Source organism: Dermacentor andersoni, chromosome 2, assembly GCF_023375885.2.
Source record: "Dermacentor andersoni chromosome 2, qqDerAnde1_hic_scaffold, whole genome shotgun sequence".
Taxonomy (NCBI): Eukaryota; Metazoa; Arthropoda; class Arachnida; order Ixodida; family Ixodidae; genus Dermacentor; species Dermacentor andersoni.
This window is the reverse complement of record NC_092815.1, coordinates 64,078,224-64,093,357: the sequence shown is the minus strand read 5'-3', so window position 1 is coordinate 64,093,357 and position 15,134 is coordinate 64,078,224. Positions and strand designations below refer to the sequence as shown.

At 42.8% G+C, this 15,134-nt stretch overlaps 1 protein-coding gene across 1 annotated transcript in view; it reads left to right on the top strand.

Annotated features, from left to right (window-relative positions):
- Mau2 (Mau2 sister chromatid cohesion factor) overlaps positions 1–15,134 on the top strand; it is a 46,937-nt gene that overhangs the window by 2,167 nt on the left and 29,636 nt on the right. The window contains exons 4-8 of the mRNA XM_050189156.3: positions 1,461–1,556; positions 3,967–4,089; positions 6,355–6,510; positions 12,265–12,414; positions 13,475–13,565. Coding sequence (XP_050045113.1) covers positions 1,461–1,556; positions 3,967–4,089; positions 6,355–6,510; positions 12,265–12,414; positions 13,475–13,565 — 616 coding nt within the window. The remainder of the gene's footprint in view (positions 1–1,460; positions 1,557–3,966; positions 4,090–6,354; positions 6,511–12,264; positions 12,415–13,474; positions 13,566–15,134) is intronic.

Genomic DNA, 15,134 nt, shown 5'->3' with positions numbered 1-15,134 from the left:
TTGGAGGATCAGGTGGTCATCGGAACTGTTAATAGAACGATAGATAATGCAGTCGTCAGCGAAAATGCGCATGCATGATGATAAGTTATTGGGTACATTATTAATGTATATCAGAAAGAGTAAGGGACCAAGAACACTTCCTTGTGATACACCGGATGGAACATATGAAAGGGGCGAGGAAAAGCTGTTAGCGAAAGTAAACTGCTGCCTGTTAGAAAGAAAATTTCGAAGCCAGGATAGAGTTAGTGAATCAAGTTTTAATGATGACAACTTCAAAAACAGGCGACAATGGGCTACGCGGTCAAAAGCTTTAGAAAAATGCAGAAAGATGCTGTCAGTTTGGAGGTTTGAGTCCATGTTAAGGTGTAAATCTGTCATAAATTCAAGCAGTTATGCTACGCACGACAAACCTCTCCTGAAATCATGTTGATTATGAAAAAAGAAGTTGTTCGATTCTAGATGATAAACACGAGATGAAATAATATGTTCCATCATTTTACAGCATATGCACGTTAGTGATATCGGTTGGTAGTTCTCAGCCAAGTCTTTGTCAGTGTCTTTAAAGATGGGTATGACTTTGGCTGTTTTCCAATGTTGGGGTAGCTGACCTGTCATTAAAGATTGATGAAAAATGTGGAATAAAAATTTGCTAGATACTGAGACTGTATTTTTTAGTAATTTAGAATTAATATTGTCAGTACCTGCTGAAGACGAAACTTTCCAGTTATTAATAAGCTGAATAATACCATCAATAGTAATGTCAATAGGTTCCATGTATCGGTAATCTAGGTCTGCAACAATGGGCAAATTAGTAATACTTTCTTTCGTGAATACGGATGAGAAGAATTTATTGAAAACTTGAGCGCACTCACTGTTAGGAATAGGAATGTTGTTTTCTTTATTGTGTAACGAGATGTCATTAGTATGGCGTTCAGGAGATAAAATTTGCCAGAACTATCTGGGTTTAGATTTGAGTAGTGAAGGAAGGTCTTGGGAAAAATATTTATTTTTGGCTACACTGAGAGCAGAGCAATTTAGCTACATTCATACTTAAAAATTATGTAAATTCGTTTATAGAAATTTGTGTCGTGGACGCACTGTTCACTCACCTAAGAGGACAAACCAAGGCCACACACACACAAGGTTAATACTAGTTTCTATTTAACAATTAAAAATGTAATTGTTTTTATCATATTTTGTTTTTGTCCATTTCTTGTTGTGATGTAAGTCTTAAACATCTCTGTAACAAACAATGGTGGCATACCAACATAGCCGAACACCTAAAAGGGATCTTTCCTTGCATAGTCATGATGTAAGGCATGGAAACGGCATCACTCATTGTGGCTGCCTGTGCAGAGATATAGCACGAAAAAGTGATGCCTTACAAACAGTTAAGGCAGCACCTTAGACTCACGTGTAAGAACTATTGCTACATCGTCTCTCTGCATTGCTTGAACCAGAACCAGACAGCACTTGCGAAGCAAATCCTGAATACAGCCATCGAGTGTTCCCGGCACTCTACGCTTTGGCATTGCCGTCTCATCTTCAGAATTGTTGTGAGTATATATATACTTTAGTTTTTTTCTAAAGCATGTTCATTTGTTTCAATGCAAGTGGTGTTAGAGGATGTGCTAACACATATTTTTGAAGTTTTAGAATCTGTACTACATACTACTTGCACCTAAAAAAATAACACTTAGCAAGTAAGGAGATTGGGAAACACATTAAGATGTTTTACATTTGATACTAAAGTTGACCTTAGATGGCTGGATCTGGCACCATTGACGTTTTCATGACGTGATGACAAAGAGCAAAATTTGCTGACATTGTATAGCAATAAGGCTAGTTAGGATGACATTGGTCATAAACATATTTCTTGTGGCTGCACTCAAATCGTGCAGCCACAGCAATCGTAGGAATGGATCTAGCAAGTGTGTCGTAATGTATGCACCTACTGGGTACCGAAACTGGTTTGTAGGAATGAGGGCTATAGTAAATATTCAGGGCGCTGTGACACTTGCTAGTATTTATTCTAGAGTTTAGACGGTCTGAACTTTATTCAGTACAGGAAAATTACAACTTGTAGATGTCATTCCAGGGTCTCTAAACCACTCTTAGCTCGAAAATTTGTTATATAGTGGCAGCTGTGTATCTTTCTACAATGAACACATGGCAACAAGATTTTTTTAAATGATGCTGTAATAGCAAAGTTACAGGTGTTTGATGAGTGGCTGTGTGGCTGCTGCAGTTTCTTGCTCGTTTTCACTACCTTCACCACATGCGCCCTCTCCTGCTTGCGCATACCCTCACCAACTCCATGCAGTGCAGTGAAAGCTACGGGTTGCATCAAGACACCCAAAGAAAGGCTCCTTCATTACTTGACCCTTTCACCCTCCGCTTGACACCAACTGAATGGAAGCTTCATAAAGGGATTAGTGGCACACAATGGGCAAGACCCCATCTGTTTCAGAATGGGCAGCCGATTATCGTCACGTTGGCGCTATCATCTCTCGTTGACTGACCAATTATCAGCTTTTGTCGTGGTGACGTCGTGACGTGCGAAGAAGTGACAGGAAAAGCCCAGAGAGAAGCATGGGGTTGTATTTTGAATTTGTGGCACTCCCCCAGCATGTAGCACTGGCATGTTCGCAAAAGATAATCGTCACGGTTTACTGTGTGTGATCCAGGTGTTTATTTAAGAATGTCTAAAAGAATGTCAGAGGTCGCTTCAGGCCCTTTCAGAAATGAAGAAGAAAATATACTTCTTTCTTTATTTGTTCCCCACTGTTAAATGCACTTCTTGGCAGCCAAGGCTGAAGTTTTACACCAGATTAAAAAACTATGCTCAGTGGATATAATACTATGCTAACAAAAGGCATCCCAGAAATGAAAGAGGAGTAACAAACTTAGAGGCATACCCATGATCTCCCTTACTGTCACAAATGCAATTTAGCAGGACCTAAAGAAAAGTAAAATTTCTCTATTCAACCTTTGTCATGGGAAAGCAAGCAAATGTGAACAAACTAGGGGTGTGCAAATATCAGAAGTTTTGAGCACGGGTTCAATAGTTCTTTCTTTTTTTATTTGACGACTCATTATTCAGAATTGTCAAGTGGTCCTTCTGTTTCAATATAAGGGAAAATGATACTATTTGTAGTCTTGGGCAGTAAGACTGATTCAAGTGAGGACGATTCCAAATGACGATGCTATAAGACAGCAGCAGTTGTTGGCAAGAGGCACCAGTTTCTGAGTGAAAGTACGGTCCAGTTAACTTCTGCTCAATAATTTCAAGTCATTCAATAAGAATGCCTCACATTTAGGCAGCTTATGTATCTGCTGTATTGATTTAAGCAAAGCAATTTTTTATTTGGCCAGTCTTACCAGGCTTGCATTCCATTAAAATAATGTGGGATGCTCTAGTATCCTACATATTTCCTTCAATGAACACAGCACTCTACCCACATCTAAGGATCTGCTGCTGTTGTTTAATTACTGTAATTATCATGGTGCACCAGATAAGTGAAAGCAGTTTTTTATTGTTTAGTGACTTCTCAGTTGACTGGATATCCAATTGTGAATGGCATTATGTGCATGCATCAAATATTATGTGAGCCTTTTTTACCAAACAAGACCTTGTGCAAATTTTATATTTCACTTTGTTTAGAAGGGGGAACCCTGATTGCTTGTAGAGATTGCGTGCCATGAGTGCGACATACATGGCTGAATACGTGTCGAAGCACATTTTTCTTTCCCTTTTGCGTGACTTTTTGATTGTACCAATACCAGTGTACATAAGAGGTATCAAAGGTCTGTTTACATAATTACAGTAAGTAAGGGAAGTGGTCAAAGGCAAGGGCCTGTTGCAATGTAATTGCACCACAATGGAAGCAAAGCTGGGCAGGGTACAAATTAAAGCTTTGATCAATCACTTTATTTCAAGCATTTCTTGCCTTGATTTGTCCACAGCAAATGTTTGCCATGGAACGAGACTATCCAAGTGCCTGCAGCTTTTTGAGCATCGGGGCAGAGTATGCTCACATGATGGGAGCACAGTACACACGTATTCTTTTCCTTCTCAGCGAAGGCATGGTGAGTTTACTCCACTTAACACAATGTGCACGAACCCATTATTAACTGTTACGAGTCAACTTTCTTGTCCACCGTAAATTCAGTTATAACCATGCAGCTCGGCTCTATATTTGTCGTTACCGTGTGCTCCGGTATTCAGGGGGGCGACCAAAAAAAAAAAGGTGCAACTTTTGGCAATAACCAGCTATAATAGACCACCATTTTAAGTCTAATTTTATTTTTATCGATTGTGTATGGTGTTAGTTTTATGGGTGCTGCAAGTCGAAAGTTCCAGTATCACAAAGTGCATAAAGTATCTATCAAGTGGTTCATCTAGCTATTACTTGAACCACTTGGGGCATACTTCGCACTTCATGATACTTTTGACTTGCAGCACCCATAAAACCAACACCATACACAATCAAGAGAAATCAAATTAGTCTCAAAATGGTGGTCCATTATAGCTAGTTGCTGCTAAAAGAACTCTTTTTGTTCACTTGATGTGGGTTTCTTGAATTTAAATTCACCCGAAAGTGTATTCCATGTAATACAGCGTAGCAGAGGACACAATCCTTACATCAGTCATTTACCTCTAGTTGTAAATGCATTACAGAAGAGAGTAGAAAACCTGTAGGTATGTATAGCAAATATTCTGTGCAATAGTTATAAGGCTGTGGAAGTCGAAAAATATCAACACATGCACTCGTGGAAAAAAAGAAGTTGTAAAATAAACTTATATGAGAAATTTGGCATGAGCTGGTGCATGAAAGGCAAAAAATGAAAGAAAGCACTAGTATTGTATTTCACTCTTGTAGGTAAATTTTGAAAATAACAACCCGAACCTATCGGAACCTGTGATGCTAGCACCGTCAGGTTGCAAGGCTGTTTCAGTCAGTCATTGCGGGAATCTACTTAAAAGGATTTTGAAAAGCTGGCTTATGTGTGAAACTTGTGACTTCTAGAAGCTGTCTTCAGTTATTCAGTGCAACATTGAAACTAAATGCCTGCATTGACTTGGCCACAGTGGGTCTCAAAACATTTTGGGCCATCCTGTCGATAAGTGGTATCCAAACCCATGTCTCACAAGGTGGCACACTCTGGATCTTAAATGCGGACCTTAAAGGCTACGCTTTTGCTTGTTGAATTGATTTTGGGAGCCAGAGACATCACGAATATCGTGTTAAGGGGTACTGGTTGCTTTTTTTTTTTTTGCCAAAGCAGAAGTGCCAGAATGCATGAAATCTTTGCTGTACAAAAACCTGTAATGCATCTCATTTACTAGGTCATTGTTAAATGTCCCCATTTATCAATTCAGAACACTCTTAGTTTGGCCATTGCTTCCCCTTCATGGTATTCCTATTAAATATACCATGTTCCATAACCCTCATATCCATTAAGAATGGTCCCATAGCACATGTAGGGATCCTACATAAAAACCCATATGTTCCTGTTACTCACATGGGAAAATAAAAATATTGGAGCTATGGAGCACATGGAGTTTTTGAAAAGATATGTCATTTGGCATTTGCTCCTCAGTGCTCCATGAGTGTGAGTGGAATGTACAGGCGCCCAAAAATTAATGCAGGACACGCAAATGCAGTGCAGCTGCTGTGGTTGCATGTCAAAGCAAATCTTTGCAACCATAGTGATGCCTAGAGGCATGGCTTTGTGTCATCTGCTGCACTGTTTGAGCACGTCGATGGAAATGCTTACTGGAGTCAATGATGCAGGCTTGGCAGTGTACTGGGCTTGAAGCGGTGAAACTGCCATCTGTTTGCATACAGCATACTAACTCAAGGTTGGCTTGCCACAGTGACGATACGCTGCTGCAGGCAAAATTCACTTCACCGGACTAAGATGCAGGCTTGGCAGGTCCAAATAAAGTAGTAGATGAAATGAAACTATGGCTGTAGGTGTCACTGTACAGATTTGATTGAGTGTGTGGCATCTGCAGCCGCACTGGTGCTCCGTGGAGTGCAGCCACACTTTCGCTTGCCGCTCAATATTTTGTGAGTGGTTGTACCTGGTGCTAATGAAATGCCGGGATTGGCAGATGACACAAAGTTGTGGAAAAGTGTCTGAGCAATGTGCAGACACTTCATTAAGATAAATCGAAACTGTGCCACAGAACTACTGCTTCCATCATATAGAAGGCCAGCTATTTAATAAGCAGTAAATTGGGAGACAGGGATGTACAATGTTGCGAGGCTGCGCTTGAGCGTGTTTATTGAACACTGCCTGTTGCTTCTGTTGTCTTCTGTCCTCTTCTCCCTTGTACACCACTAGCTGCTGATGGTGGATCGCAAGCTGGCTGAGGTGCATCAAGTACTGAGTCAAGCAGGACAGCTAGTGGAAGCATGGCAGGGCTCCACCCAGCACAAGGAAGCGCTCAAGGTGTTCTTCCTTGTCCTACAAGTCTGCCATTACCTTTCTGCGGGGCAGGTTCGTGACCTTCTGAGACATGTCTATTCTAGTGAATGTCACGCATAGCTGTAATATCATTGAGTATTAGCTTGTTCATAACCACATTACTGTTTGCGGTATAGCAGGATATCGGAATAGCGGAATAGCTTGCGAATTTCCCAGAATGTGTTTCGAGGCGGGGATGGCCAATGGCTCCAGCAGTGATGGGACACGTGAGCGATTTGGCTGCAGCAGAAACAGATCGGCCTGTCATCAGGTGTACGCCAGTCCGATGGATTCCGGGCAGCATAGGGATAATGGGCACCGAAGGGTGGAGTGCAACAGGACCGAGGCATAGCAGCAGGGCCAGTGTCAGGATGACTCAAGGAGCAGGCGCTGGGAAGACCCATATTAGCGCTCTCCTGGCGAACCACAGACTGGATCAGCGATGTCGTCTCAGCAGTGTTGTTCCGAGACGCCTGTTGGGGCAAGGCAGGAAACGTTGCTTCGAGTTCGTGGTGTAAAACGTGGGTCACGTTTTCGCTTGGTGGTGGCAAGCTAGATTGGTCGATGGGGTCGGTACAAGAAGAGGTCGCTGCAGTGTTTGGAAGCCGTGTAAACTGATTGTGTATATGGCGACTCTTCGCCTGCTCGAAACGACGACATTCCTTCATGATGACGTTGACAGTCGATAAGTTTCTGAAGACCAGAAGGTTGAATGCTTTGTCCGCGGTGCCTTTCATAATGTGTCCAACCTTGTCCGCTTCTGGCATGGTCGTGTTTATTGTAGGAGACATACGACTCAGTAGCAGTTTGGGCACGTGGGCGAGTTGTTGCTTGGCAGCTATTTGTCGACCGGTCGGATTGGCAAAAACGGCGGACAGCTTCTCTTTAAACAACTCCAAGCTGGTTAGCTCTTCCTCGTGTGTGTAAAACCACATTTGCGGTGTTCTGTTGAGGTAGAACATGACATTGGCCAGCATTATGGTCGGATCCCATCTGCTCACCTTGCTGACGTGCTCATACATCTTTAACCATTCTTCTACGTCAACACCATTGAGGCCAATGAACTTGCCGGGGTCTTGTGGCTTAGGTAGAGCAATGTACTGAGTATGCGTAGTCCGCATTTGAGCTGCAGACACGGTGCCTTCCACTGGAAGCATGTTCCCAAGCTGGGTGAGAGGCCCATTGCGGAGCTCCATGGCAAAGATGCGTACCCCGCACGTCCACTAAAATGTCACGGGTACATATGTACTAAAACTATTTACACAATATACTTACAAGAGACACATAAACAGCAGCTTAAAATCCCGAGAGGCTGTTGCCACTTCGTCGTCTTCACCATCGTCGACATTGTCCTCTTTTCGCACCGTAACAATAGATTTAAAAAGTTATTTGCTAGGTTTTTTCATAGAGTTCAACATGCACATATTTTTTGAAAATTTTCATAGTTAAGCACTTTGTTTAGCAAAAAAAAAAACTTTAACATCGGTAGTCGGCTTGATTGTACTTTGACATTTACTGATCCTGTAGCCGAGCTAAATTTCCTGAGTTTGCATAAATATAATTTGCTTCAGAACGAGAGACTCTGCTAATGTTGTAATTGCTGATGAAAAACAAAGTTGTCAGAGGTCTTTAATATTTGAAAGTCAGCTTTTTGATTGCACATAGCATGACCAAATAAAACCCACTTATGTGCTTTTATTAATGGTTACTAATAAGTTATAAGTTAATCATTTAATCAAAGGTGGAGGAGCTATCATGCTTGAAAAGCTTGTGGCCCTTTATACGCAATGCCTCACAACTTCAAGTGTACCAGAGAGCTGGAAGAATGCCAACATTATAATAATCCATAAGAAGTGATATGTTAAAGAATTGAAGAATTATAGGCCCATTAGCTTGCTTTTGGTATTGTATAGAATGTTCATCAAGATAATTTCCAATAGAGTCAGGGTAACAATTAACTTCAATCAATCGAGAGAACAGGCTGGCTTCAGGAAGGGATATTCTACAATGGATCACATCCAAGTCATCAGTCAAGTAATTAAGAAATCTGCGGAGTACAATCAACCTCTTTATAACGGATGCTTGAGGTACTTGAGCACACGATGTTGACTTCAGGCAGACAAGAATATCTCCAGCAAAAAATAGATATATTTTCACCAAACTTTGGGAAATACTTTTCTTATGGTTTATTTCCAGAATTACTCAATGAATCTGCCATCTGCAGCAATAACCGATACAATTTGGCTTCGGGAATGGCTGCATGCACAGATCAGGTGGTCCTTAGAGATGTTGGCCATTAAGTCAGCAGTGGCGGCTTTCAGTCAGTCTTTTGTATTATGTGACTGTTTGTTGGCCTCTCAATGGCGCCCCAGACTTAGTAGTCGAGTGGATTTAAATCTGGAGGACTAGGAGGCCACAGGGTGGGAGTGATGTGGTTGGAGTTGTCAGCCAACCACTCCTGGGTGATACAGTTGGTGTGGGCAGGAGCCGAATCTTGCGGAAAGGCATAAGGCCTTCCTTTCGAAACAGTCTCTGTCCAGGGCTTTACAACGGTGGCAAGCACCTCCATGTACGCGGCAGCATTAATGCAGAGTCCTTTTGCAAAAAAAGTGTGGCTGCATGACGTCGCCCACATTGGTGGCAATGGCTAACACCATCACAGAAGACGGGATACTTGTGTGCATCACTGTAGGCACCTCATAAGCGCTTGCGCAAAGTCACCTGTTGTTACGGCAGTTAACTTTTTGGTCCTGGTCAGTTCTTTTCATCTGAAAAAAAAAAACCCAGAGCATTCCAGGCTCCTCAGGTCTCTTCAGCTTGCTTAGCAAGCGCTTGGACCGGAGCAGACAATTCTCCCAAGTTTTATCAGACATGAATTGCCCCCTCCTCATGACATAGAAATGGTACCTCAAGTCCTCGTGCACAGTGAGCCTGACAGTTGACTCTGCAACTTGGAGCTCCTTTGCAATGATCCGTATTGGCTTCCCTGGGTTGTCACTCACTATGACTTGCAGCCACCGGAGAAAGTCAGGGGTTCTGACGACGTCTGACCGCTGACTGTGCTTTTTCCTTTTAACCACAAATGCCGTGTCACCGCCAGAACACATCACTTCTATCTGCACCTTGTAAACAAAAGACATTGCGACATTTAGAAAGGTGGCAATTTCCAAGTCGCTGTGGTGTGCGGTCAAGGTGATGAAGACTGCGTCAATCTGTATGCCTCCATCTTTGAACAAACCGCCCAGTATGAATGATAAGGGGTCAACGAACAAGAAGCCGCACACCTAGATAGATATGGGAGTCTGGTGGTGTCTATGCCGATAAGGAATTGTGTTCTCAAATACCTCGCACCCCCGATATGACTTTCATAGGTTATGAAAAGGCATTTGATTCAGTAGATATTCCAGCAGTTGTAGAGGCATTGCATAATCAAGGAGCACAGGGGCGCTATAACGTAAAGCTATTCCAAATTTTTCTATTCCAATTCTGCAATTGGCCCTCCGCGATTGGTCAAAAACTTTTTTGGACCACCCCCACATTGCCTGTCTTTCATGTGACGTCACGAAAACCGCAGTAGCTCCCAATCCTAGATGATGTGTACGCACTGATTATGTGTGATTCTACCGAACAAAAGAAAAATAATTATTTCTGATACGACCCCTTTTCGCCATTAACCCTCTGCTATTGGTCAAAAGGTTTTAGGCTGCATCCACTTCACCTGTCTGTCACTCGACGTCAAAATAACCGCAAAAACTCATTGCATCAAAGTGACGTGCACACGTTAAAGATGCATTAATATGTCGCAAAACTTGATTTTTTTCTGAATAGCTGGAGATTGCCTTGTTCCGAAAGGAATAGAAGTTGGCTGCCGCCAATCACTCAGGCACTGGTTACTCGCACCTGCCGGAGAGCATGGGTTTATTTGCGCATAACGAAACCCTTTCTGCATATATACGACATCGCTCTGCCACCTCTTCTTTGCTGAGGATCCGTTTTAGCGGCATTTTTAGCTGTCTGTTGCACGCCGCTGCGATTTTAGACAAGCCATCACAAGCTAAGTGAGGAAAAGCTGACAAATCGCAGATGCTGGCACCTCCCTATTCGTCTGGTTATCTACTTTCAGTGCGCTGGCTCGGCCCCATCGAAACCCTCTCCACTTGAGTGTGCTCCTCGCCTCTTGTCAGCCAATTAGATAAGAAAAACCGCTCAATGTAGGCAATGTTATTCGTTTTGAAAGCAAACAAAAGTGACCTCCTATAAATGAGGAGAGCGTTTGATTGGGCTCTTCAGGCAATGCTGTGGGTCACCGCGCAATGCTTGTGTCAGCGGTTACGAAAATTCGATGTCAGGAGATTGGAACAAAAACATATCGGAATAGTGTTACGTTATAGAGCCCCAGGAGGCATACGTGAATATCTTGGGAAATATCTACAAAGATTCCACAGCTACCTTGGTTCTCCACAAGAAAAGTAGAAATTTACCTATCAAGAAAGGGGTCAGGCAAGGAGACACAATCTCTCCAGTGCTGTTCACTGCATGCTTAGAAGAAACATTCAAGCTGTTTGACTGGGAAGGCTTAGGAGTGAGGACAAACGGCGAGTATTTCGGCAACCTTCGGTTTGCAGATGACATTGTCCTGTTCAGCAACACTAGGGACAAATTACTACAAGTGATCGAGGACTTTAACCGAGAAAGTGTAAGAGTCGGGTTGAAGATTAATATGTAGAAGAGAAAAATAATGATCAATAGCCTGGCAAGGGAATACATATATATATAGAAACTTTATTTGACAGGAAAAGATATTAAGGAGGGGTGGGTGGAGCCCCTCAGTCCAGGGCCCACTGGCCTCTGCTGCCTGCCTGTCCTGGCTAATTAGGGACGTTTGTCCTGCCAAGTTGGAACGGGCGAGCTGTGCCTCCCACTGCTCCATTGTGTTGTTGCTATTTGGACTATGAGGTTGCTTAGTGCACTCCTAGGTTGCATGTATTAGTGTTGGTATGCCACCGCACCAAAGGCAGCTGGCCCTATAGTGAGTAGGATACATGGCGTGTAGCATTTCTAGATGGGGGAATACACCAGTCTGTATTTTGCTCCAGACGGTGGCCTCTTCCCCGTTAAGTTGGCTAAGGCCTCCAGCGCCCTCCTTGCCAAGGGTGCTGGAGGAGTTGGCAAAGGAATAAGAGTTCCAAGATCGCCACTCAGCCTCTAGAGTCTGTGAAGGAGAATGTTTATGCAGGTCGGTTACAGTGGACCCTGATCATGAGAAGGAAATTTACAAAAAAATAAAGATCAGTTGGAGTGCATACAGCAGACATTGGCAGATCCTGACTGGAAGCTTACCACTATCATTGAAAAGAAAGGTGTACAATCAATGCATTCTACCTGTGCTAACATATGGGGCAGAAACATGGAGGTTGTCAAAGAAGCTCAAGAACAAGTTAAGGACCATGCAAAGAGGGACGGAGCAAAAAATGTTAGGCGTAACTTTAAGAGACGGGAAGAGAGTAGTGTGGATCAGAGAGCAAACGGGGAGCCATCTACTAGTAGACGTTTGCTGGACTATTAGAGTTACAGAATGGGTGCCAAGGAAAGGGAAGCACAGTCGAGCATGGCAGAAAATTAGGTGGGGTGATGAAATTTGAAAATTTGCAGGCGCAAGTTGGAATCAACTAGCGCAAGGCAGGGGTAATGGGAGGTTGCAGGTAGAGGCCTTCGTCCTGCAGTGGACATAAAAATTGGCTGCTGATGATGATGAGTAGTGAATATAATAGTTGTTATTGTTGGCAGGTGAAGAGTGTGAAACCTTGCCTGAAGCAGCTTCAGCAGGGAATCCAGACCATCACATCGTTGCACTCAGATGAGGAGACTGTCCCATCAAATCCTGGAGACATGTTTCATTGGATGCCCAAGGAGCATATGTGTGTCCTGGTCTACTTGGTTAGTGCTGTTTCTATACCACTAGTGCTTTCGCTTTGTAGGAAGCACTCTTAGAATGAGAGAGAGTACTGAACCTAATGCATGCACATTGTAATGTGCAAATTGTTGTACTTATTAAGCGTTGCTATCCAGATGACTTAGATCCAGATGAGCTCTAGTTTATTAGTGACTAACTTTGGCTGTTGTGGTATGAACATTCTGCTGGAAGATGTTGATTTTGGTGCGCAAGCACTAATTTATGGAATTCATTTATTAAGTTTGTTAAAAATGCTATCTCAGGGCAGCATCAGTTGAAATATGACTGCAGTGTAGGTTAAGTGACAGAGAAAAGCATGTTGAGGGGTTCTACGAGACCTCTGAGAGTGCACTCATGAGTGTATAGTCGGAAGCTAGTGCCCAACCATGTGCCCGCATTATTCATGGTGTACACCAGAACTATCTAACGGTCTTGGAACTACAAATGGTAAGATGACAGCTGTGGTTGAGGCTGTAACATTTCTTACCAGTGGGTGGAGGGCAGGAGGTTAAGGTTAGAGTCATTCATTGGGCTGATCCAGAGGGTGGAGGGGGGGGGGGGGGGGGGGCTGGACCTGCTTAAGGTTAAAGCTTGCAGGAGCTCAGAAAACTTGTGCTGCAAGCTTGTCTGAAGGGTTAACAAGCTCTAAGTCTTGTAGCTGTGGGTCCTGGGATTGCTGTAGTTTAGGGCTGGCATGCTCACTTGGTTGCAACTTTCTCCACAGTAGCTACTTCTTTAGGTGCACTACTATAAATCAAAGTAGTGTCCATTCATGTTAATTTTTGGTGGTGTTCTGTGCTCAGCACAGCTGTGGGAAACCTTTCCAATGGCATAAAGGCTTTTTCCGTTTAGACAAAAGAGGATTTTTCTGGACACGCATGTGTCATTTTCAACTCTAAGAGCTTAGTGAATATTTTCTTGCAGGAACTTTTGACATAGTTGAAGCACTTAGTTGACCTGTGTTATTTATTTTTGTGCCTTTCATTCTTTATTTTGTTTCTTTATGTTACCATTTCATGATGAAAGATGGTTCTCTCTTTCCAGGTGACAGTGCTACATTCCATGCAGGCTGGCTACATGGACAAAGCACACAAGTACACTGATAAGGCTCTTATGCAAATTGAGAAGCTTAAAAGTGGGTGCAAGTCATCATATATGTTCCTTGGGGAGGTGCAGCAGTATTTGTACAAGGGCGAATCAGAAAGCCTTTGCCCCCAATTTTTTATTAGCCAAAATAAGGTACATACAGGTAATTACAAGTATGATGTACTATTCTACGTGCTTTACACTATTTTCCCACATTGTCCCCACACCAGTTCAGACATTTTTCCCATCGTAGCACTAAATTTCTCCCATTACAGTCGTCAGTGAGCAACGCACGCAGCCTCTCCAAATGCTCATTGTTATGCAAGTCTTCATGGCCTTTTGCGAACTCGCAACACCACCACCTCACACTTCTCAAAGCGAGACACCTTTCCCCATGCGTGGGCTGCACGTCCCTGTAGATTTCAATGGGCGTTCGTCCCTTGCTCCATAGAAAACTAATCATGCCTTGTTGCTCGTACGCCTTGAATGTGTGAAGCACAACCGCCATCTTCATCAACTGACAGCAGTGCTGTGCCGCGGAGCTACCGGTAGATAAGGCCTAGCCAGTCCAAGAAAGGTCCACCGCTGGGAATGGATATGTTTACTTCACATTTACAGCCGTAATTTGGCTAAAAAAAAAATAAGGGCAGAGACTTTCTGATTCACCCTCATACTATTGTTTGCACCAGTGTTTACATGCCATGTTTACTTGCATTCCTGATGCCTTAAAAATGTCCCGTCTCAGTGCCTTCAACCTGCTGCCTATGACATTATTTTTGGGAAGTTGTTTCTGGAAGCTTGAATTTTTCTTGACCATTTGAAGAATCCAGTAGGCCAAAGAGAAACCAGGAGCTGTATCTTGTAAGAAAAATATTCTTTTTTTTTCTGATTCTATTTCTTTTTATATCATCCATCCTGCTGAGTAGTTGTAACCAGGGCCATGAATTTGTGTGAGCCACTGACAAAGAGCAGGAAGAATAAAAAATAATTGTTGCAAAATAAGACCTCGGGAACTATTTCTTATGACTATGCATTTTACATTTGAATCTCCGAGCTACTTCTCTTGTTCTTGTAAGGATGAAAAAGCTTTGTATTTATCTGCTACGGCAGCTTAGTGGTTATGGTGTTGTGCTGCTAAACACAAGGTCGCGGGATAGAGTTCCAACTGCAGCAGCTGCATTTCAGTAGGGGCGAAATGCAAAAACGCCTGTGTCCCATGCATTGGGGGCACGTTAAAGATCCCCTGGTGGTCAGAATTAATCCGGAGTCCCCCAGTATGGCATGCCTCATAATCAAATCTTGGTTTGGCATATAAAACCCCAGAATTAATTCAATGCTTTGTTTTGATACACAGCACATAACAAGAGTATATTGAGCCTCTTTGGAATGCAAAAGCTACAATTTCTTACTATATCAGATTTCGAGACATGAGCTTTTCTACTTTGTATGTGATTATTTTCTATTAGGAAGAAAAATACTCGAGTTGATTTTTATTGATTACATTGTTTTTTCTTTTTGGGTATATATAATATCTCATACTAGGTATCAGCTAGAATAAGTCGGCTCCTTGCAGCTGCATTCCGACTTATTTTTTTTTCCACCAAGCCCAGTTGGATTT